Below are 22,179 nucleotides of genomic sequence, written 5' to 3'. Positions count from 1 at the left end.
GCATGATTTGGTGGAGGTGCAGATGACAGTTTCAAAATCCCCACTTTAAAGTACATAGAAAGCTGTGGATTTAAACAAAACCAAAAAAACCTCAGGCCTTTCCTATACACAACAAGGCTGCAATAAACAAATCAAGGGCACAACCTTGACAAAAGGTCAGATTCTCAGTAAAGTATTCAAACTTCTTGATGGTTCTGTTACTTCTAGCTAACTTTCCTCACCCTCATGTTTTGTAATCAAAGTTTTCAGCTGACTGAACAAGGAGGCAGGTGTCATTGTGAATAGGTTTAGGGAAAGCACTTCAGGGTATGTCTACAGGGGTTCTCAAACTTCACTGCACTGCGACCCCCTTCTGACAACAAAAATGACCACATGACCCCAGCAGGGGAGACCAAAGCCTGAGCCCATCCGAGCCTCATTGCCCTGGGCAGGGGGGCCAAAGCCAAAACCCAAGCCCTGTCACCCAGGGCTGAAGCTCCTGAGCTTTGGCCCCTGGCAATGGGACGTGAGCTTTGGCCCTGGGCCCCAGCAAGTCTAATGCCAGCCCCGGCAACCCCATTACAATGGGGTCCCAATCCACAGTTTGAGAACTGCTAGTCAACACTGCATCTGGGAGCGAGCCTCCCACCCTGGATCCACAGATTTGTAGTGGTGAGGCTCAGACTAGTACACTAAAACTAGCTGTGTTGCTTTGATTTAGGCTTGAGAGCCTGAGCCAGAATGTCTACACAGCTATTTTTAGCACACTAGCACAGGTCCCACCACAAGTCTTTCCACCATGGTTGGGAGGCTTGCTCCCAGATACAGTGTAGACATTCTGTAGGGGTTTGTCTTCACTGCAACAGTTATCTTGTTACTCTACTTGAGCTGGTCTAGCTCTAGTGAGCACAACCATACTGCGAAACACTCAAAAGCAAAAGCTGCCCAGAGTGATCGGATAAGCAGCATATAGTGATCTGATTAATAGCTGATAAGTTGTAACTCCAGCTGCTGCATCCCCACAGCATTATTAAGGCCATGTCTATGCTACCACTTATGTCGGCAAAACTTAGGTCACTCGGTGTGGGGAGGGGGTTGAAAAAATACACCTGTGTGACAGTTTCGCTGGCATAAGTGGTAGGGTGCACAGCACTATGTCGGTGGAAGAGCTTCTCCTGCCAACATAATTAAACCACCCCCAACAAGTGGGGGGAGGGACAGCTCAGTGGTTTGCACATTGGCCTGCTAAACCCAGAGTTGTGAGTTCAATCCTTGAGGGGGCCACTTAGGGATCTGGTGCAAAAATCAGAACTTGGTCCTGCTAGTGAAGGCAGAGGGCTGGACTCGATGACCTTTCAAGGTCCCTTCCAGTTCTAAGAGATATATCTATCTCCAATTATTATTATTTTATTGTAAGCAGCAATAGCTATGTCAATGGGAGAGCTCTCTCCCATCAGCATAGAGCAGCTAGACAAGAGCTTACAACAGAGCAGCTGCACCATTGTAAGCTCTCTAGTGTAGACATAGCCTAAACCTGAGTATCAGAAAGCACACAGGCTTCAACCTGTACCACTCCCTCAACCAGCAAGCTAGCCTGAGCTTAAAGGACCACTCAGCTCACGCTAGAGAGCTGTTTGTGTGGATGGGAGTTGGATTAGAGGCAAAACTCAAGTTATACCTTGAGCTAACAATGTAACAAAAACAAGCCTTAAGAGTAAGGGTCTGTATGGAAGTGAAACTTTAGGCAATGGCTTAAGAATGCTTTAAGGTATTTTCTTTTTAATTCACTATCTGTTAATTGAGTGGTCATTTCAGAGTTTTTACACCAAGCATAATACATCTAATACATCCAGATATTTATTTTTTGAAGCATCCAATACCTTCTTGAGTGCTAGGAAGAACAATGCACATTATATCTTCTGACAGAATTTTGAGCTCATACTATTACATAAAACCCCATTCTCTTTCCCCAGAAAAATGCTCCTTCTGTAATAAGTAGATATTAAAGAGGATGTGGTGGATTTGTTACTTTCTACATAACCCCAGCAATTTGCATTTCTTTTCCATTAATATAAGTTTGGGAAATCGGACTAAAAAGGTTAAGATAAATTATGACTCAATTATGACTTGCAGTTTGCATGACTATTTTCTAAAGAACAAAATCTGAACAATGAGGAAATAGTTCATTTGTAGAGCTATTTACAGTAATGAAAACACTGTACTTTTATTCAAGTAATGTCATACAGTTGTGGGTCATAAAAAATTTCCCCGTAAGAGCTACCAGGACTGCAACAGTCAAGTGACAGGAAGTGTTAATCAAATACTTCCGTTAACTCTTATAATACTGGCATTTTCAAGACTGGTATCCAAATTAATTCTTCAGAGGATATACCTATGGGTGTTTAAACTGAAGTTAGAATAATAGTTACCAAATTATCTCCTTTGGTTAATAACCTCATACTTTAAGGAAGGTAACACACTGTATTTGAAAGCTTTCTACATTATCTAATAATAGACTGGGTAAATTATTTATCTTGGAACAAATAGTTAACTCACTTCATTGACCATTCAAGATATGCCACAAGCAAAAAGAGGCCAATTTCCTCAGATATATTCATTTACTCAAAACTTGCTTTTCTGACTCCTTCCCCTCCCTCCCTTTTAGGAAAAAAAAATCTTTCTGGACTGATTACAAAGAGGTCTATGAGACCATTATTAGATCTTTGCTCTTTAAAATGCATGAGTTGTATTTAGCCAGTGAAAGTAAGATTTGTTCTCTGACTGCAAGAGTGTGCACCTACTTTCAGCATGAATATTTGGCACCTGTGAATTTAAAGCCCGTCAGTGAAGTAGGTGCTCAGACATTACGGTGCTAGAGGCTACAAGTACCTTTTTGAAAAAAGGTACAATAAGAAACCTTAAGAATACTCTTAGAGATCTGCCAGAAAGCACTAAATCTCTGGCCATGGGTAAGGTTCCAAGAGATGAGATATGAGGATAGTAGCCAGTTCTGGAAACACTCCCAGGTCTACTCAACTATCAGCAAATATAAGTGGCCTGAAACAGAAGTCATCAGGCTAGCACTAGTGGAAAAAGAAAAACAGAAATCTGTCATAAAGTAGATGGAATAAAAAGGTGAAGGAAAAGATCAGAGAGTTTTTGTAATGCACTTAGTACTGTGATGTCTGAGCAACCTTGAAAAAAATCTACACTTTTGGGAATGTACCTGTACTTTATTGTTCTTTATCACTAGTTAGACCATTTTTAAACTATTTAAAAAATATTGGCAATAGACTAATAGGATGTTCTAACTAGAAAACACTGCACCCCACAAAGTAACATCTCTCAGATGCCAAAAAAATCAGTCCATGATATTTATGTTAGTAACCTATTTTAATTCTACTGAGGGCTAAAGAATTAGTCACTATTAATGTTTTGTATTCTAGGATTTCAGTCTAAATTGAAATACAGTTAAGAGCTATAATATGAACTCCTAAAGTAACATACTTTGTTAGGAATCTGACACATACCCTTAACTACAGTACTAACAGGTGCTTCTGTTTTAAGACAAATTGCTTTCTTTTAATCTCTCTTCTGAGAAGCTATCAGGCTTTAAGGATGATCTGTAGAAGTCCAGGGAACATCTGATGAGACCAGCACCTGTTGAGATCAAATTTCTGCTGAAAGCCCTACCTGATTTAACATCATGAAATTTCAACTCAACATGCAGAATTTTTTTTCTTCAATTTTAATTTCTTTTGTGGCTCTAACAGCTATGGCATAAATTTCTTCCTGAGTAATGGAACTTTAGCACGTGAATGTTTATTCATATGCAACAAAACAAAAATGTCCAGCTCAAAAGGGATGTGAAGGATCCAGGCCAAGCTGTCGCTAAAATATCCAATGCAAGAAAGGTATCTTTCTTAAAGCCTTGAAGGAATGAAATAAAGTTCAAACCTCCTATTCCCAGCAAAATAAGGGAAAAGCTACCTTTACAGTAGGTAAGTACACTCTGAAGATATGATTAGAAGTGGGGATACCTAGACTAATTATGCAGCTTAACAGTAAGAGAGACTTCAGAAACAACCATGATCTGCATCTGAATAGCAGAAAATAAGGTCACAATCTGCATAACCTCAAATATCTAAACTTGAAATATTCAATTTATAATGCACTACAATAAATTTTGACTTTTTATAAGCCATTATAAAGATAAATGAGAGGAGATTTCAAAACCAGAAGCATGATACACTACAAAATAATCCACAGTTAAGAGTTCCACAGAATATATATTAAGTCATAAGTACTTTGGTAAAACAAAGATATTTTTGTGCTAAATATTATTCTGTTGTATACAAGCATTCATTACATCCTCTGCACTCTCACATTTTCTATGACCGAGCATGATTTTATTTTTGCTGTAAGTAATCAATTTTTATGTTTTGCTGGTGAGTTTTAAGATGAGACACTTATTTTCATAGTAGACAGTTTCTTTGTTCTCATTGCAGAGGAACTCAAAGCAAGATAGGGTTACGTCTTATCTTAGCATTAGCCAGTGGAGCAACAGAAAGCTCAATTAGTCTATTCCTGGAAAACAGCACTTCCCCAAAAAAGAAATGAAATGTTCCTAGATTATCACACTTCCACATTCCATTTTTGTGAAGAATTCTCAAGCAAGTAATCATTCTACTACTCATTTGCTTGCAAACTCCATAGTTTGGGGTGCATGAGATCAACTAAAGGAGAGGGCAATTTAGAAGTCCCACCTCAGGGCTCATCTATACTTACAGCTAAATCAGCACTGCCGCAATCGATGCAGCAGTGTCAATTTAGTGAGTCTGGTGAAGACAAGCTAAGTTGATGGAACAGAGCTCTCCTGTCAATGTCTGTACTCCACCTCCCTGAGAGGCGGAAGGTAAGTTAGTGGGAGAGCATCTCCCGTCAACACATTGTGGTATAGGCACTAATGTAAGTCAACCTAAATTACGTTGACTTCAATTACGTAACTTACATAACTGAAGTAGCACAACTTAGGTTGACTTACAGCTTTAGTGTAGACCAGCCCTCAGTCTCACTCTTAACAAGTACAGGTAAAAATTGCGAACACCTAAAATTAGTATAACTGAAAGGTAAAAGTATTTTCAGTAACAGAGGGGTAGCTGTATTAGTCTGGATCTGTAAAAAGCGACAAAGAGTCCTGTGGCACCTTATAGACTAACAGAAGTATTGGAGCATAAGCTTTCGTGGGTGAATACCCACTTTGTCAGACGCATGTGGGACTCTCACTTTTTTCTGTAAGTTTACTTTGTATACTGTCCTTTTCACTGTTTCCTCTGTTTGTTAGTCTTTCACACAGCACCCAGTAGGCAACAAACAAAATACACGACCCCCCTTAGTCTGTCAACTTTTGGGGGGCAGAGACTACTTTTATTGCATGTTTTCACAGTGTCTAGCACAGTGGGGCCCTGATCCTTGATTGCAAGGGAGTACTAATGCACTATAAATATTTTTAGAGACAGGAAAATGCAACTATAAAAAAAGCAAAAATTGGCAAGACAACTTCAGGCAAATGTAAAAAGCCAACCCCCTTTTACTCATTTTTAAAATAATTAGATTTTAAATGTGATGCTTACCCTTAACTCCATTGATAATTTATAAAATATTCTCACTGTTCAAGCATTACATTCTTACTGTTAATTATTTTTGTTTTCACTTGTTAAGAAGATGCTCATTAGTTGTCTGCCAGAACACTAAATGTCAGGTTACTGTTTATTTGTAAGTTTCAATCATACAATTTTTATAAAGCTATAGTATTAGGTTAGGGCTCACTGCTGAGTTCTCTTTCTGAATTTAAGTGGGGATGCGTTTCATTGAGATTGCATAGTGATAGTTTAAAGCAGTTGATTAAAAAAGTGCACATATCAGACTGTGTTTGATAGTTGCTTAATAAAAAACCCTGTAGATTTAATAAATGCAAAATTAAAACCGAATTACCTTAGAAAGGATCTCTTCTCTCCCTGGCCCTATCTGATTTTAGTTTTCTATATTACAAAACAATGTTAAAAAGAATTCTATATTGTATTAATAAAATATGTACATTCTTATGTAAAAATATGAAGTGTGCATTTGATCATTTACAATCATGTCTATTAATGTGTTTGTGCACAAATATGAAATTGAAGAAATTAAATCACGGGACACCTGTTGTATGTTTTCAGGACTCTCCGCAGTTCTTGCCAAGCTGCGGAAGTCAAATCTTTAAAGTTACCACAGAACAACATTTAAAATATAAAAACTTAGAATTAGGACAATAGGTTATATATAGTTTCTCAACTATTAGTATGTACTACTTTATTTTTTAATTGACTTACAAATATTAACAATTATAGTTAAACTCGCACCTATTTTCTCAAATACTAAAAACTTTAAACTTTAATAAATAGATAGTAGCTCTATTTAGCATAAGGTCAAAGTCCTTCCCCCCCTCAAACATATACACTCTTCTCTGGGAATTGCTTAACACATGACAGAAATGGGACTGCTATTCTTATATCACCCACATCAGCACAGTATTTGAGCATCATCTCCGAGGTATGTATTTAGAAGAATGTCTAAAGCAACTAAATGGAACATGGCAACCATTAAAACAGTAACACCATACATGTTTATAACAGAAACTGGAGAATACAGGTATTAAACTGCAATTTCTTCTACAGTTTAAATAGGCAATTAAATGAGGTTCATATTGCTCATCTAGCTTGCAATGGACAGAATTCACCACTATACACCTTACCAAATTAGCACATTACTACACGATTGCTGGGGAAATCTGTTGGAGCAGTAAATACATAGCTAGTCATATGGAGGCCAGTTAACAAGAATTTTTGACAAGAAAAGCTTTTATACCCAGGTTGTGCTTGCTCCTCCCAGTTTCACTTTGAAATTCATTGACACTTAATAAAGAAAAGTAGCGCAAACTAGCAATACTTACGAAATTGCAACGTTGCTTCCATCTATAATGATGTGTTTTAAATATGCTCTCCCAGGTTCATTTTTCAACTCCAGATTATACGGCTTTTTCAGAGAATCCATAAACCTTTGAACCCCAGTAACTGAGGCATCTGTATGATGACTGTATGGTCCCACTATCTTCCCCTCTCGATTTGAAGCATGCAGTTGGGATGGAAACACAGAAGTTGGAGGACATTCAATGGGTTTTGGGATATCAAAAGAGGGTTGGTGCAGGAGTCTAAACTGGGAAGGATTGCCATGTCCTGGTCTCTCCACATGAACAGGTTGATTATTCTGCGTATTCGAGGGCCCTGCAGATTTTTGCTGAACTACAGTTTCAGTCTGAACTGATGCATGCTCTCGGTCTGAGCTCCCTCTTGCTACAAAGTCAACATCTTTTAGTGCTCCATATTTCTTTAATTCTTGTGCAGTGTTAAAAGACGGTATGTGACCATCTGTTTCTATATCATTTATCCTGGAACTGGGACTCTGATCAGAAGAATTCAGATGTACTTGTTTACAATGCTCTGTTGAATTTTCAGTGGAAGGAAGAGCAGTTTTATTTGTATAGTCTGTCACATGCATTTTGTCTTCTGCCCGGAGCTGTGCACGTGGTGAATTCGCTCTTTTTTGTTTTACGTTTTTTGTCTCCTTTAAAGTATGACTGGGTTTAAGTTGATTTTTACTGACAGAACCTCTATCTTTCAGAGTCTGTGAAAGATCTGCATTACCACCTGAATGCACACTTACGGTTCTAGATATCTGCGGTGACTGTTCCTTTTCCTTCTGAAATGTTGTACTTTCCTTTTCTATTGCTTCCAGCAGCATTAATGGTTCCATTGATTGTCCCAGTTCACTAATAACTTTCTCTACAATTTTTTGGGAATATCCCATGGTCCTGAAAAAGTTTACAAGAATCTTGTATTCCATTTCCTCACTAATGTCATCACAGTCTGTAACAGAAAAGCCTGGATCATCCGACTCACTGCAGGTATCAGAAATCAGATCAATAACTGCATCCCTATCTGGATCTTTATTGCATGGTGTAGGCCTGCCCTCCTGATCACTTTCTAATGAAAACTGTTTCTTAGGAAGCCTTTCCTCAGCATCAGAGCACCTCCTTTTACATGACTGTCTCTCTTTGGAAACAGATGCCTCAAGTGGAGTCAAACCATTAATAGGAACAAAACACCTTCCTGGTGCATTGGAAAACACCGTATCCATTTGTTTTGTAAGCTCTGTTACAGGGGTTCCAGCTTTTTTTCTTGCTTCCTCTCCAATTGTTCTTCCATCTCCACTCATTACAGTTAGTTTTGTGGTTTTGTTCTGTGAAAACTCTGGTGTACTTTCAGAATCTGTAGTAAGATCTATAATATTGCCATCTGCTTCACAGCAATCATTTTGTGTAAGATTCAGAAGTTCTCTTTTAAGCGAGCTAGGCAAGATCAACAAGTCCATTGTATATTTATCTGCATGTGCTTCCACAAATTGTTTAAATTGCTTTTTTATGTTAGATTCTTTATCACTTAATAAGCCTTCATTGTTTTCAAAGAGCATCACAAACTGCTGAATATGACTTCTAGCCATCACAACAGCCTCTGCACCACCCTTAATACTAAGTAATCCTATTTCCTGCACTGTTATATCAGCACAAGTATCCTGAATAAGACAGTTAAGAAACAGGCTCTGTGCTCCAACAAAAATGCAGTGCATGTCCTTTGGATAACATTCCTTTTCTTCTAGTTCAGGTTCACAGAGTCCTTTAATATACTCCTATAAAGGGGGACAGGGGGAGGAAAAGAGAGAAAGCATAATGAACAACTTTTTACAAATCAAAAGTGTCTATACAATTTCAATATTTTTTGTTTAGGCCAATGATAAGCCACTATAATAGACAGTAAAGCCAGTTTATTATGATGTATGAAGTTATCAGCTTGAGGAAGATATCCAAGATAAGCGTAAACATTGCATTTCAAATGTCTGTTATGGGTTTCCCAGGAGACTACAGTCTAAGGCAGAGGTTCCCAAACTGTGGCATGTGCCCCAAAGTGGAACGTTTCCGGGGGGGGGGACATGAGGGGGCCAGGCCAGCCCCTTTGGGGCTGGGTGTGGGGGGCTGGGAGGGAGTGCCACCCAGCCCCCAGCTATGGCCCCAGCTCCCGGCCCTATCCCCAGCCTTGGCTCCATTCCCAGCCCAAGGCCGAGGCTGGTGGTGGGAGTGGAGCTGCACCTGGCTGCGGGCCCCTATCGCAGCCTGGCTACAGCTCTGCTCCCTCCCCCAGTCTTGGCCCCTGACTGCGGCTCCATCCTCAGCCCCACTCCTGGACCCAGACGCACCCCCAGCTGCGGCCTTTGCCCCCTTACCCTGTCTGCCCCCCCCCCCAAGCTGTAGCCCCGCTCCCAGCCCCAGTGGCGGGGGGCATGGACAGGGGTAAAGAGGTGCACAACCCTTAAAAGTTCAGGGATCACTGGTCTAAGGTTTGTCAAAGTGATAAGCTTTGCATAGAAGCATTTACATGCATAGAAAGTGCGGCTACCAAAGTTTCTAAATCTGCCTCAAAACCCTGAAATCTATGCCAAGTTAAAATAGTTATTCCCAATATTCATACAATATGTAATTAGGTCTTATTTTCTTTTGGGATACAGATTGCTGAATGTATACACAGTCTGATTTTTTTTTAAAATCAGATTTGTAAGAATAGAAATGGTTTTGATTTATTATGCTTGGCTGTGCTATCAGCTAACTCATTTGAAACAAACATTGATTTCTTATGCTTTTTATAGCTGAAGTTGACATGGTGGTTTATTGATTCTCTTAAAAAAAAAAAGACAATATAAGGATGCATTTTACCAATATTAGTCAGAGAAGAGACATGCTCTTCTGAAGTTGACTCAAACAATGTCATAAGGTAATTCTGGCTCATAAATAACATGCTGGAACAAAAAAACAGTTTGCACAAGACTATTTTCAAGGGTTATTCTTATGGCAATTTCCCTATAGTTATGAATAATAAATCAAGTTCATCTGTGACATGCAGTCCTGCAATGTGGTCTGATATAACTAATATGTCCCAGTGTCAGCTACAAAGATATTCTGCAGAAAATTGATGCTGAAATGATACATGTTTTTACTGGAGGGGTGAGGTTTAACCCACAAATTTATCTCTGTTTAAAAGATTATAGTATTCCAACACCAAAAAGGAAGAAAATTAACAAATGATTTAAAATATTGCAATAGGTATAATTAGTAATATCAAGAATTTTTTACAGTTATATTTTATGCTAGTACTGTTTAATTATTCACTCAAGATCAGTATTTAAACACCGGAAGGCATACATCAAGCTACAAAAACATTTTAACATAAAGCTAGCTTCAATACCAATCCTAATATAGGTAGTTATTTCCTTTAAGAAACCAACCAAACACACCCCATCATGGTATCCAGATGCCAACAATTATAGATTCTTCCATTACCTGAATAAAATATTCATTATATTATTTTAAACTGCAACTCCATTAGTCAGTCACGTATTTAGAACTGGCAGTTATACTTAAAGAAAGCCACACACACACACACACACACACACAAAATCATCTACACTTTTTATAATTCAGTTTTAAAGAATAAGATTCTAAAAGGACAGATTCTGGTAGGAAATGGAAGAGTGATTGAATGACAGAGCTCCACAATCAAATCATTTCTATATCTAAACAGAGAAAACAAGAAAAGTCATTCCAAGTATGTTTGTTCCTTTATAGACATTTCTGTTGTCATCACAATATAGGTGGCACAGCTAGCAAAACCTATAGACAGGCAAACACTTTCCAAAGCTTTGTTTTCAGTTGCTTATAACTTTGCCAAACTAATCATTTGGACTGAAGTTTTCCATGCCAGCTGTCTGTCTCTAGATAATTTTTTTTTAAAAAGTTTCAGCTAACATGGTTCAGCCATCTCTGAGAATGAGGTTAGGGAAAATTATATTTTGGCTATTTTAAAAAAAATCCTGTAATTATTTCACTGAGATGATCTAGTGCCTACATGTTTTGGAGAAGGGACTTGAAATTTGGAGAGATGATTATTCTGATATCAGGGATGTAATTTTCATGAAAATTCACCCAAATCTGGCCAAGCTATAAACTTCAAAACACAAAAAAACAAACCAAAACCCAGTTTGTACATGCTCAGTAGAAACCTGTTGGAACTGACAGCTAAGTTCTCTGAAGTCCATGTGAACTGAGCAGGCTTCAGCCTCAGTTCCTATATACAGACCTGAAAAAGATTTGTGCTAGTCCTACACAGCAACTGAATGCTCCATTCCAGGCTGCAGGGGCAGAGCAGGATTTTCCCTGTAAATACTCCTCCCCTCTGCTGGGGCCATTGCTATGGCAGGCAATGGAATCAAGAGCAACAAGAACATCTCTCAATGCTCTCACTCACACAGCAAGGTGAAGGAGGACAGCAGCTTGACTTGAATACAGAGGGATTGAAGAATGGGGCGGGTGGGATGGAGCGATGGAGGAAAAAGAGACAGGAGCAGGTATCAGGATGAAGACCATGGAGAGGAAAAGGGAAACGGTTAAGATAAGGGAACACAGGTAGAAGCTGAGGGAGGGAGATGGGGACAGGGGAAGGACAGGGCAAAAGTCAGGCATAGGGTGGTAGAATGGGCAAGAGGGGACAGGTCAGAGGGATCTAAGCACAGAGTGCTGAACACAAAACTTTAATGGTCTTTTCACAGGTTTTTTTGGATATAATTCTGTTTCAGAAAAATGAATGGCATCCATTAAAGAGGCAATGGAGGAGAGAAGAGCTACACAGAGCTCTCAAAAGCTTGTCTCTTTCACCAACAGAAGTTGGTCCAATAAAAGATATTATCTCACCCACCTTCTGTCTTTAATATCCTGGGACCAATATGGCTACAACACCACTGCAAATGACATCCATTAATTTTAAATCTTACAATGGTAATAAATCAAGTCTCACAATGGACTGACAAAACTATCTTTTATTTATTTATTTATTAAGCTATAAAGAGTACCTTGGCATTAACCTTGCCAATGTAGCTGGGTGTTTTGCAATATCTGTTTTAAAGAATGAAGCAATATAGTAAATTTTTGGGTTTCTCTTTTCTCTTCTCTTCAGACAATAATCAAAGTGGTGACATGTCTAATTAATTCTCTATCTTCCACATAGGTGTTTAAATATAATTTCTATGTAACAGACATGCATTTGTTTCTTTCTAGTACATAATTATCTTTCCTTTTTTTCAGCCAGTACACAACCCAGGCCTCTACTATACTGATCTTGGCTTTTGTGGCTCCCTACCTAGTCTTGAACTATATTTTATGCTAATAATTAGCATTAAAGATAAATGTCTAGCTTATTTCACAGCAGTGGTTCTCAAGACCATTTAATAAGAAAAGCCTTACCCTTCCATTTTCCACAGACCACCTCTTTTAACCTCCCAAACTACAACCGCCTGATTTTAAAAAATATCTAATATTGAAGACCACTAAGAAAAGTTTTACAGCCCAGAGTGTGAGAATCAGGTTTTAGAGAATTGGTGTTCAAGCCATTTTCTTAAACATCCATAGTTAGAGCTCTGGTAATGGATTATAACCTGTAAAATAGTGCTTAGCAGAGAGCCATAGGAGATGAGCATGTCCATTGGCATCTTCAGAAAAGCAGGTCTAATTTTCATTTTCAGCTTATTGGAGCTTTCAAAATAAAAGTGGAGGTGCTCATACACAAAATTAGTTTAGTATCCAGATAGTCATAGTAAACACCACAGTTGCATCTATTGCTGGAGATAAATGATTTTTGGCATCTCTTCCTCCTTATCTGCTGCATTTATTTGACAATTCTTGCGTAACTTGGAAAGCCAAGCATGTTCTTGGCTCGCAGGCAATATCAGGACAACAATTCAGACAACTTGTTCTAAATATGTAAAAGCCACCAACGAAAGCCTCCTGTTTCTACAGTTAACGTTCTATCATGCCATGAAGCCAGTTTCTAAACTACTGAAGTTAGCATACCTACAGGCTCCGAAACATCATGTATTAACTCTACACATTAACATGATTAATGGTAGTCCACCAACATTCAAATCAACGACCTCCAGCTTCAAAGCTAGATCATGTAACTGGAACAAAATATATTGGCAATTCAGTCTGCAGCAGCATCAGCATTGGTGATTTTAAAGGCCACTTGTGATTTATTGGTTTGCAACACTCTTACAACAAAACAAAAACAATAAAAAGCACATCCAACCAATTTTGTTCTCGATCTCCACTTTGTTTTGAATGGAACTGAAAATAAATATTATGTGATGGACAGTGTGACCGCCTTGTGCCATCTTTGATTCTCATCAACACAGTTTTAAGGATTGGATGCTGCAAGACTACACAGTAGTACAAACTGCTGTTGTAACATAAGCTGAAGGAGGCAAGTAGGTTTTTTGTGTGTGTGTGTAGGCCAGAAAAGAGTCCCCTCCCCCATAAAAATAGCAATACAATGGTAGTGAAAGTGAGACATTCAGTATCTGGAAAGTTTCTAAAGTCATATATAGTAGTAAAAATGCTTTCTGAAGTGACTTTACTGCTTGTGATTGACAGACCTGGAGTCTGAAGTTTTGTTTTTATAAGGCAACGGCAATGCACAGTTACACACGCTGCCCAGCCAATATCCTTTCAGATCTTGACCTGGAGGGATCTACAAGGCTCATTCAAATGCTTGGATTCTCACTGAGCCTGCCAACATGTGTCGATTATAACCACTAACTCATCCCCCACAGGCTATCAAACAGTAACTTCTGTTATCACCTACCTGGGCTAGGTTCTATTATCCATTTCAAATTTTTAAGTCATCTGATCAAATAAATAACAATTTTCAGGTTAGTTATTTCATGGATACTGTAAATATTATGCAAAATGTCAGTCATTTTGGATTATACTAGCCATCTGTGATTGATTATTAAATATTTGAAATTGTAAACCTATTGTTTTATTCTACATTTTTGCTCTATCCAATGCAGAAGTAACTTTTCAAGTTGTTGCAGAAGACTATCATAGTGGAACTCTTAACATTTTATTCCCTGATTCGTTTTACCATGAACCTAAAATGAGCAGACAAATTCACACTTACATTACCTAGTAGTCAGGCAGGGTATCAGAGCTAAAACCCAGCATTACTCTATGCATACTCACTTTGTGTGCACTGTATCTATGTATAGTTTACTCATAAGGTTCATGATCAATGGGTAAATTCAACATTTGGGTTGAAAAGAGCCCTTCCTCTATCATGTTTTGTAATATCTGTTACTCAGAATTGAGCAAAACACTTAAATGGGTTTCCACTGCAGCTCAGCTTCCCTTAAACAAAAGTATTTCTGTTACTATACCTATAAATCTCAGCAACATATCAATTAGTCATGAATACAGTTCTTAACACTGGACACTTCCACCTAAAAGAGCTGGTCAAATTCTTCCAAAACAAATGAGAGCGCTCTCTCTTTTAAATATAAATGGCAGATTCTTTTCATGGACTCCATGAACTAGGAGGTACAAATTAATTTCCAGTAGTTACAGCTAATAGTAATTGAAAATCAATACCATCACCTCTGTGGCTGTCTCTATACTAGTATGTCACAAGTTTTTCCAAAAAAAATACTACAGTGTCCACCAGATGACAGTTTTAACCACTGTGTCATCTAACCCTGCCCAGAGCAGGTCTGGGCAACTTTTAAAATATTTTAAATATTTTAAAATATTGACAATTTGTTGCTTCAGTTAAAGTAAGAATTTAAAGGGGACCTCCCAAACAACACCCACAACCGGCACTTTTTATGGTAGTCTTCATAAAGAAGGCAAGGATTTATTTGGAGCAGTGATACTCAGACTGAGGTTTGAGAGTTACAAATGGCTCTTTGCGGCACATATTAAAACACTGTGTGATTTAATTATTAACCTAAAGTTATTAACCAATCAGGATGCTTTTACTTTGTTATTAACCAATCGTAGATGATAAAACAACAACATGGTCAATCATTTTACTGTGAGAATAATATAAACTAAGTATTTCCCCATCATACTGTTTAAATATGAATATATAGTACTATAGTAAATTAAAAGAAGAATTCACACTACTGCAACTCTTTTGGGTTATGTTGATGGCTAATTTGGTTCCTGAACCACAGAGGCCTGGGTATCACCACTTTAGAAGTATAAAGTAGGGGATAATTATCATGCTCAAGTGAAGGCACATTAGTAGGACCATTGGCTTTTCCTCTGTATGTGTTTTACTTATTCTGTAAATGACTAGAACAGTTAAATTTCTAGTGCTATGACTAGCACATTTACAAGCACAACAAATTAACTTTTTCTTAAGTATCAGAGGGGTAGCCATGTTAGTATGGATCTGTAAAAAGCGACAAAGAGACCTGTGGCACCTTATAGACTAACAGATGTATTGGAGCATAAGCTTTCGCGGGTGAATACCCACTTCGTCAGATGCATGGCGTTTCTTGAAAGCAGTGTTTACAGAATGACTAGCTCATCCACAATGTTCAAAGAAAACTCAATTTTTCTAAAAACACATTTTAAAGTTTTCTGCTACTTTCCACCGACCTTGCTGTTAGGAAAAGAAATACTTATTCAGTTGTAATGGAAGCTCTTTGGAAAGGGGAAACTTCTGTGTGTGTGTTTGTACAGCACATGGGACAATGAGATGCTGAGCCTGTTAGGGTTTCTATTATATAAATAATAGTAAAAACTTTAAGCTTCTGAGAGCTGGTGGCTTTTTCAATCTAGAAATCATTCATAGATTTAACTGAAGTAAATTATTCTGCAGTTCCACAGCTAAAGAATCAAACTTAAAGAACTAAAATGTAAAGCTAAAATTATTATTGAATTAGACCTACGAATAGGTGGAGAGACAACAGGAATTACTTTTTGCAGACTCGTTCCTAAACAAATTATGATGCTTAATCTGCCATTCTCCCCACATGCCTCAAATGGGCTACAGTTGCCAGGTTCATGTAATTAACTATTGGAGTAATGCCAATTGCAACATTGTAGTTGCACCCCCAAAAAGTTAGCCAAAGAAATTTGATTACAAAACCACTCTTAGGAGATTGTTTCACATCAGTTAGTGTCACACCCAATACTCCAAAATATCAGAGGCTGTAAGAACAGGAAAGACTAGCTAGCCTTTTCCTGGCCTAGCATAACTCATTTTTTTGCTTTTTAATTGGAAAATTGCCACCTATTCCAAGAACTAAACTGATGAAATCATGTAGGCTCTGTCTGCTCTGATGCTGAAGAGGTATTAGCAATGTCAAACTGTTAGCATTCTTCGAGGAAGAACCGTGTTAAAACCATTCAATGCAATGATAAACAGAGCCTTAGGCTACAAAAATGCCACGAAAATAGACGTTTAAAACAACTGTATAACACGGCTGGGGCATAACCACTTCATAACAGATTTTTCTAGACTGCGCAAGCAGGAAAAACAAAACAAGAACTATATTCTAATCACATTAAAAAACATGTTTTAGTCAACATATTTTTTACCATCCACACAGCCCTCAAGAAGAAACCAAATTATTATGGTTGCAGCCTGACTGTCAGATAGCTCTCAAGGAGAAATAAAGTTGCGTACATGTTAAAAACCATGCTGACTAAAACATTTCTTAACATGATTAGAATATGGTTTTTGTTTTGTTTTTCCTGCCTGCACAGTCTAGAAGAAACTGATATAAAATGCTTAGGACACAGCCATTTTTCACAATTGTGACACAACAGGGCTACACTTTAATGTTGACAGAATCGTATAATGTTTGGTTCCTTATTTCCTTTATTTCCTATAAACAATGGCACAAAAAACAATACACTGGCAATCTGAACACACCAACTTGTTAGGACAAGTCAGTGTCTGAGTTGGAGTTCTTTTTATACAGATGTATTTCATTTCTATTTCGTCCGCCTCCTCCCTTTACACACAAATACTCAATCTAAAGCTATCTGAGGTAGGGTAGGGCTGATCCATAGCTGTTTATGTTACACCCATACAAACATACACTAAAGCCACGTCTATACTATTGGGACTATAGTAGCACAGCTATGGCGCCATAGCTATATACCAGTATAACTCCATAGTTAACCTCATTTTTAGTTTTTACTGAAAAATTCCCAGGTTTTACAAAAGCTATTACTAAATTATTATTATTATTTACTGATTTTCATCTGAATTTTGGACAACATAAGTACATGAAAATACTGATTATGTTAAGAAAATCCAATTCATTGCATTGGGTAGATGTTGCATCTAGACTAATTTATTAACAAACACATGAGGCTGTCTGTTAAAGTAAGGCAACACATGCCTGCACATATGTGTATGTACTGTTAATGTACAGTTAATTGACAGCATTAAACTTTTATTTTTAATACTCTTACTCTGTTGCTTTTTTCTATCTTCCTATCCCCCAATATTTCACCCAGAAAACTTAATTTTTTTGTACTGAATTACACCCATTTTTCAAATTCCCAGGAAACTTAATAAAAACTGAAAATGGAGGGCCTTACCCATAGTTTAGAGCCAGCTTACAGTGATGAAGGGATTTTTTGTGGTTTTAGGATCACTACCTGAGCAATGGTAACTAGGTGGACAGAAGCATTCAACCTAGCTGCATCTACACTGGGGGTTAGGTCATCATAACTACAGAGTTCAGGGCATGGATTTTTTCACACCCCGAGACACAAAGTTTCAAATGTAGATGAGCCCATATTTCAAGAATCAGTTTTATCCTCCATAAGACTGACAGAGGTTCTCAACTATTAGAATATACCCCAACGTCTGAACCTCATGTTCCCACTCCCTGCATACAGCCAACATTACACCTCAGCCACCATCTTCCCTCCAGGCCCTCTTCAAAAATAACCAAGCTCAGGCAACCACGTGTAAAACAAAACCGGCCCTAGTCTGTGCTGAAGTGCCCCCCGCTTCCTGTGTGGCCAGTGGAGACTCAACATAAGCGTCATCATTATTTGTTAGACGCTGACAGCGTGCTCAGCGCTGTACAGGACCCCTCTCCCCGCCAGCCAGAGCGTGGCTGTGAGCCAGCCTTGTTCTCACACTGGGTCCAGCGCGGCACGGGGCCCTGTCAGGAGCCGGGGTGGACTAAGGGGGCGGGGGGCGGGACAGATGAGGAGAGTTCCCGGCGAGCGGGCGGGCGGACCCCCGGCTGGGAGCATCCAAGGGGCTGATATACCTGAGGAACCGACCCGCCCCGCCCCTTGTTACCTTGGCGCTGCGCACAGTCTCCTTGTCCCCGGAGAGCCGCAGCCAGATCCTGTCAGTGGCCGGGCCCGAGCCAGGGGGCTGTCCCGAGGGGCCACAGCCTCCCGGCGCCCCCAGCACGGCGAGCCGCACCCCGAACAGGCTCTGAATGCGGCCTCGACTCTTCTCCAGGAAGCGGCTCTTCTCCGCCGGAGCCGTGAACTCGTCCAGCACCGGCACGGGGCCGCTGACCGCTCCGGGCGCCGCCATCAGAGCCAGCCAGGGAGCCCTGCGCTATTGCCTCCCATAGTTCCGGACCCCAGGGACAACAACACCAGCGGGGAAACCCCTGCTGCCCTCATCACGGCGGGACAGGTACGTCATCCCTCTGCGACGCAAGTTCAGCGCGGGGTGCCCTGACTCCGCCCAATCACTCAGCCGCCGTTAACGTTATTGGGAAGGGCCACCCGCTTCCCCTCCGAGAAAAAGACGCGTGGCGACCATCTTTGTTATGGGCAAGACGCCTAGCTGCCATCTTTACTGAGGGCCAAACAAGCGCCCTGCCCGACGCCGTATCGAGATGAGCCATGTTTACTGAGGGTAGCGCCCTTCCCCCGCCCTTCAGTGGAACGCGAAACGCGAGACAGAAACGTCACCAGTAACGTCCTCAAAAATTCCCCAGCTCATTTCAGTCGGAGCTCAGCCCTGGCCTTCCCTTCAGCATCTGGTCAGAGTGACTTGGGGAAAAGTCCTTCCTGGGCAGATGACAAACCCGTCCGTAGCCGCCTTGCCTTGCACTTGGGCTGCAAATAGTGCGACGCTGGCTCGGGACGGTGAGAGGGGCATGGAAATTGCCTTATGAAGGAGAGTGGTTAAGCAGCATTGTTTATTTGTGAGCGCAGGGAAGCCTTTTCTGGAAAAGTAACCAGTGGCTTCAACTCCCCTCGTATAGTCTCACCATATTTGGTGGGTTCCTCTCCTCCCTCCCTTAAAGTCTCAGTTCCTGGAATCATGTTATTACCTCAGAAGCTCAGCTTTCATTTAAGAGAAAAGTAAGTTCCTGCCCCTCATAGTTACAGAGAAATACTTGTTATTTGTAAACCAATTCTCATGATTTTTTGAGATATGAGGGGTGAGGTAATTTTTTTTTATTGGACCAACTTCTGTTGGTGAGAGAGAGAAGCTGCTTCTTCAGAAGAGCTCTCTGTAAGCTCCAAAGCTTGCCTCACTGACCGACAGCCTGTGGCTTGGCAAAAAAATAGAAAAGAATATCAGATAGGTAGCCGTGTTAGTCTGGATCTGTAAAAGCAGCGAAGAGTCCTGTGGCACCTTATAGACTAATAGACGTTTTGGAGCATGAGCTTTCGTGGGTGAATACCCACTTTGTCGGATGCATGTAGTGGAAATTTCCAGGGGCAGGTATATAAAAGAATATGAAACCAGAGCGCTTTTTTTTTGGGGTCAGACTTTGAGCAGATAAATGAGGTAATTCCTAGCACAAACAGACCATGCTAAAAATGAAATTCTGGTCTCCTGAACACACAATTTCCAAGAGGATTCTCCTTTCCTTTAGCTTGCATAGTTGCATTTTGTTTTTCCATCATGATGCTACTTTTTGTAACAAACAAACCTAGACTAGTTTCAGAGTAGCAGCCGTGTTAGTCTGTATCCGCAAAAAATCCAGGAGTACTTGTGGCACCTTAAAGACTAACAAATTTATAATTTATATAATGTATAATATAATACATAATACCTCTCTGGCTGATTTCTTGAGATGATTGGTGCCATCTGTTGTTCAAATGCAGCTAGTGCAAGCTCTGGTAATTCCGAGTGGAAAGTAGGAAGTTTTATTGTGGATACGAATTTACAAGCAGCTGAGATAGAGAAGAACATCATTACGAATCCAAAAGCAAATGTTTTGAGATCTAGCTGTGCAGTCTGCTGTACATTTTGTAGATGACTCAGCACAACCAAAGGCTTAAGTGTTTCATAAACAAATTGGCCCCTTCTTGAGACTTTATTAATTTATTTCTTTGTGCTATGTTTTGTCATATTGTGTTTCTTAGTGCTTTGCATTTGTAAGTCTTGATCCAAGGGCTGAATGGACAATACATTAAAATAGTCAATATTATATTAAATGTGGTTTGTAGCATACAATGATCTGAGCCTTCTTGTAATAAAGTTCTCAGAGAACATGTCCCTCCTCATTAAAATTAAGTAACACATGAGATAATGCTCAGGACAAGCCAAAAATTTTTTTTTTTTTTAATTTCTAGTCTAAAATAGGATATGAAATTATAGGTTTAGGTTGTGATCCTGTGAACAGTTATGCATATGCTTAATTTTACACAGACGTGTAAGGGTATGGTTACACTGTAAAGAAAAATCCATGGCACTGAGTATCAGAGCCAGGGTCAAATAGACTTGGGCTTGGACTGTAGGGCTAAAGATAGCAGTGTAGACCTTTGGGCTTGGGCTCTGAAACCCAGCAAGCGTGGAGGGTCTGTCAGCTCAGGCTCCTGCCCAAGCCTGAACATTTACATTGCTATTTTTAGCCCCACAGCCTGAGCCCAAGTCAGCTGACCTGGGCTCTGAGACTTGGTGCAACAGGTTTTTATTTTGCAATGTAGACATACCGTAAGTGTATGAAGGAGCAGAGATTTAGTTTTAGGGGCCCTCACAAATTGAAATGAAAGCTAGATTTGTCAAAAGGTCTGCTGAGGTTTGCAAACATGCATCAAGTCTGAGGCAAATCTGGGTTGATTTATGACTTCAGATGGAACCTAGAGAAACTTTTTTTCACGTGGCTGTGACTCAAAGCTAGACAAAACCTGTAGGTTACAGCAGAGATTTATTTTGTATTCACTTGAAATTATATCTCACAACTAATCTCCCTTGTAATTTGGAGAATCACAGAATCATAGGACTGGAAGGGACCTCGAGAGGTCATTGTCGGAGAAAAACTCAGTTCTCGCTTTTTCTTTGGGTGCAGCAAAATCAAATACTTTATTATTTCTCCAGTAATTACAATAGAGGGAGGGAGTGTCCTAGGACACAGGGTCGCCCCAGTCCCGGACAGGTCCCTCAACAGGTAAACAATTACAGCAAGCATTTATACCCTTTTTACAGACAATAACAAGCAATAATACAGCCAATAATGAGCAACAACTGCATTTTGTTTATACATAAGCCATCCTGCTATCTTATTTTTCTCACTTCTAGAAGATGCCAGTCTACATATTTGGTTATCAGTTGCAAGGTCGTAATAACTTTTTACACAGTTCTTTCCCTCTCGCCTCACACCATCCTCGCTTCTACAAGTCTCACGTCATTAGGGTTACAGCTGGCCTAACTCTTGCTAACTACTAGCTTGACTCTTGCTAACTGACTGACATGCATTAAAATCCCCTTCAAATCCTTGTTAATTCTTTCCCTACTTCCACATCATCTAGTCCAGTCCCCTGCACTCATGGCAGGACTAAGTATTGTCTTCACCATTCCTGACAGGTGTTTGTCTAACCTGCTCTTAAAAATCTGCAATGATGGAGATTCCACAACCTCCCTAGACAATTTATTCTAGTGCTTAACCACCGGTTAGGAATTTTTTCCTAATGTCCAACCTAAACTACCCTTGCTGCAATTTAAGCCCATTGTTTCTTGTCCTATCCATAAAGGTTAAGAAGAACAATTTTTCTCCCTCCTCCTTGTAACAACCTTTTATGTATTTGATAACTGTTATTATGTCCCCTCTAAGTCTTCTCTTTTCCAGACTAAACAAATCCAGTTTTTTCAGTCTTCTCTCATAGGTCATGCTTTCTAAACCTTTTAATCATTTTTGTTGCTCTTCTCTGGACTTTCCAATTTGTCCACATCTTTCCTGAAATGTGGCAGCCAGAACTGGACACAATAC

General features: G+C 39.6%; 1 protein-coding gene across 1 annotated transcript in view; it reads right to left on the bottom strand.

The window, feature by feature from the left end:
- The window catches only part of N4BP1 (NEDD4 binding protein 1), a 33,355-nt gene extending 14,617 nt beyond the window's left edge, over positions 1 to 18,738 (bottom strand). The window contains exons 1-2 of the mRNA XM_039503449.1: positions 18,294 to 18,738; positions 6,971 to 8,763 (exon numbers count right to left, since the gene is read on the bottom strand). Coding sequence (XP_039359383.1) covers positions 6,971 to 8,763; positions 18,294 to 18,539 — 2,039 coding nt within the window. The 5' untranslated portion in view covers positions 18,540 to 18,738. The remainder of the gene's footprint in view (positions 1 to 6,970; positions 8,764 to 18,293) is intronic.
- Between the last annotated feature and the right edge of the window lie 3,441 nt (positions 18,739 to 22,179).

The sequence above is a fragment of the Mauremys reevesii genome, linkage group 16 (assembly GCF_016161935.1).
Source record: "Mauremys reevesii isolate NIE-2019 linkage group 16, ASM1616193v1, whole genome shotgun sequence".
NCBI classification, from domain to species: domain Eukaryota; kingdom Metazoa; phylum Chordata; order Testudines; family Geoemydidae; genus Mauremys; species Mauremys reevesii.
Note: the sequence above shows the minus strand (reverse complement) of the source record. Positions and strands in the feature narration are given on the sequence as shown.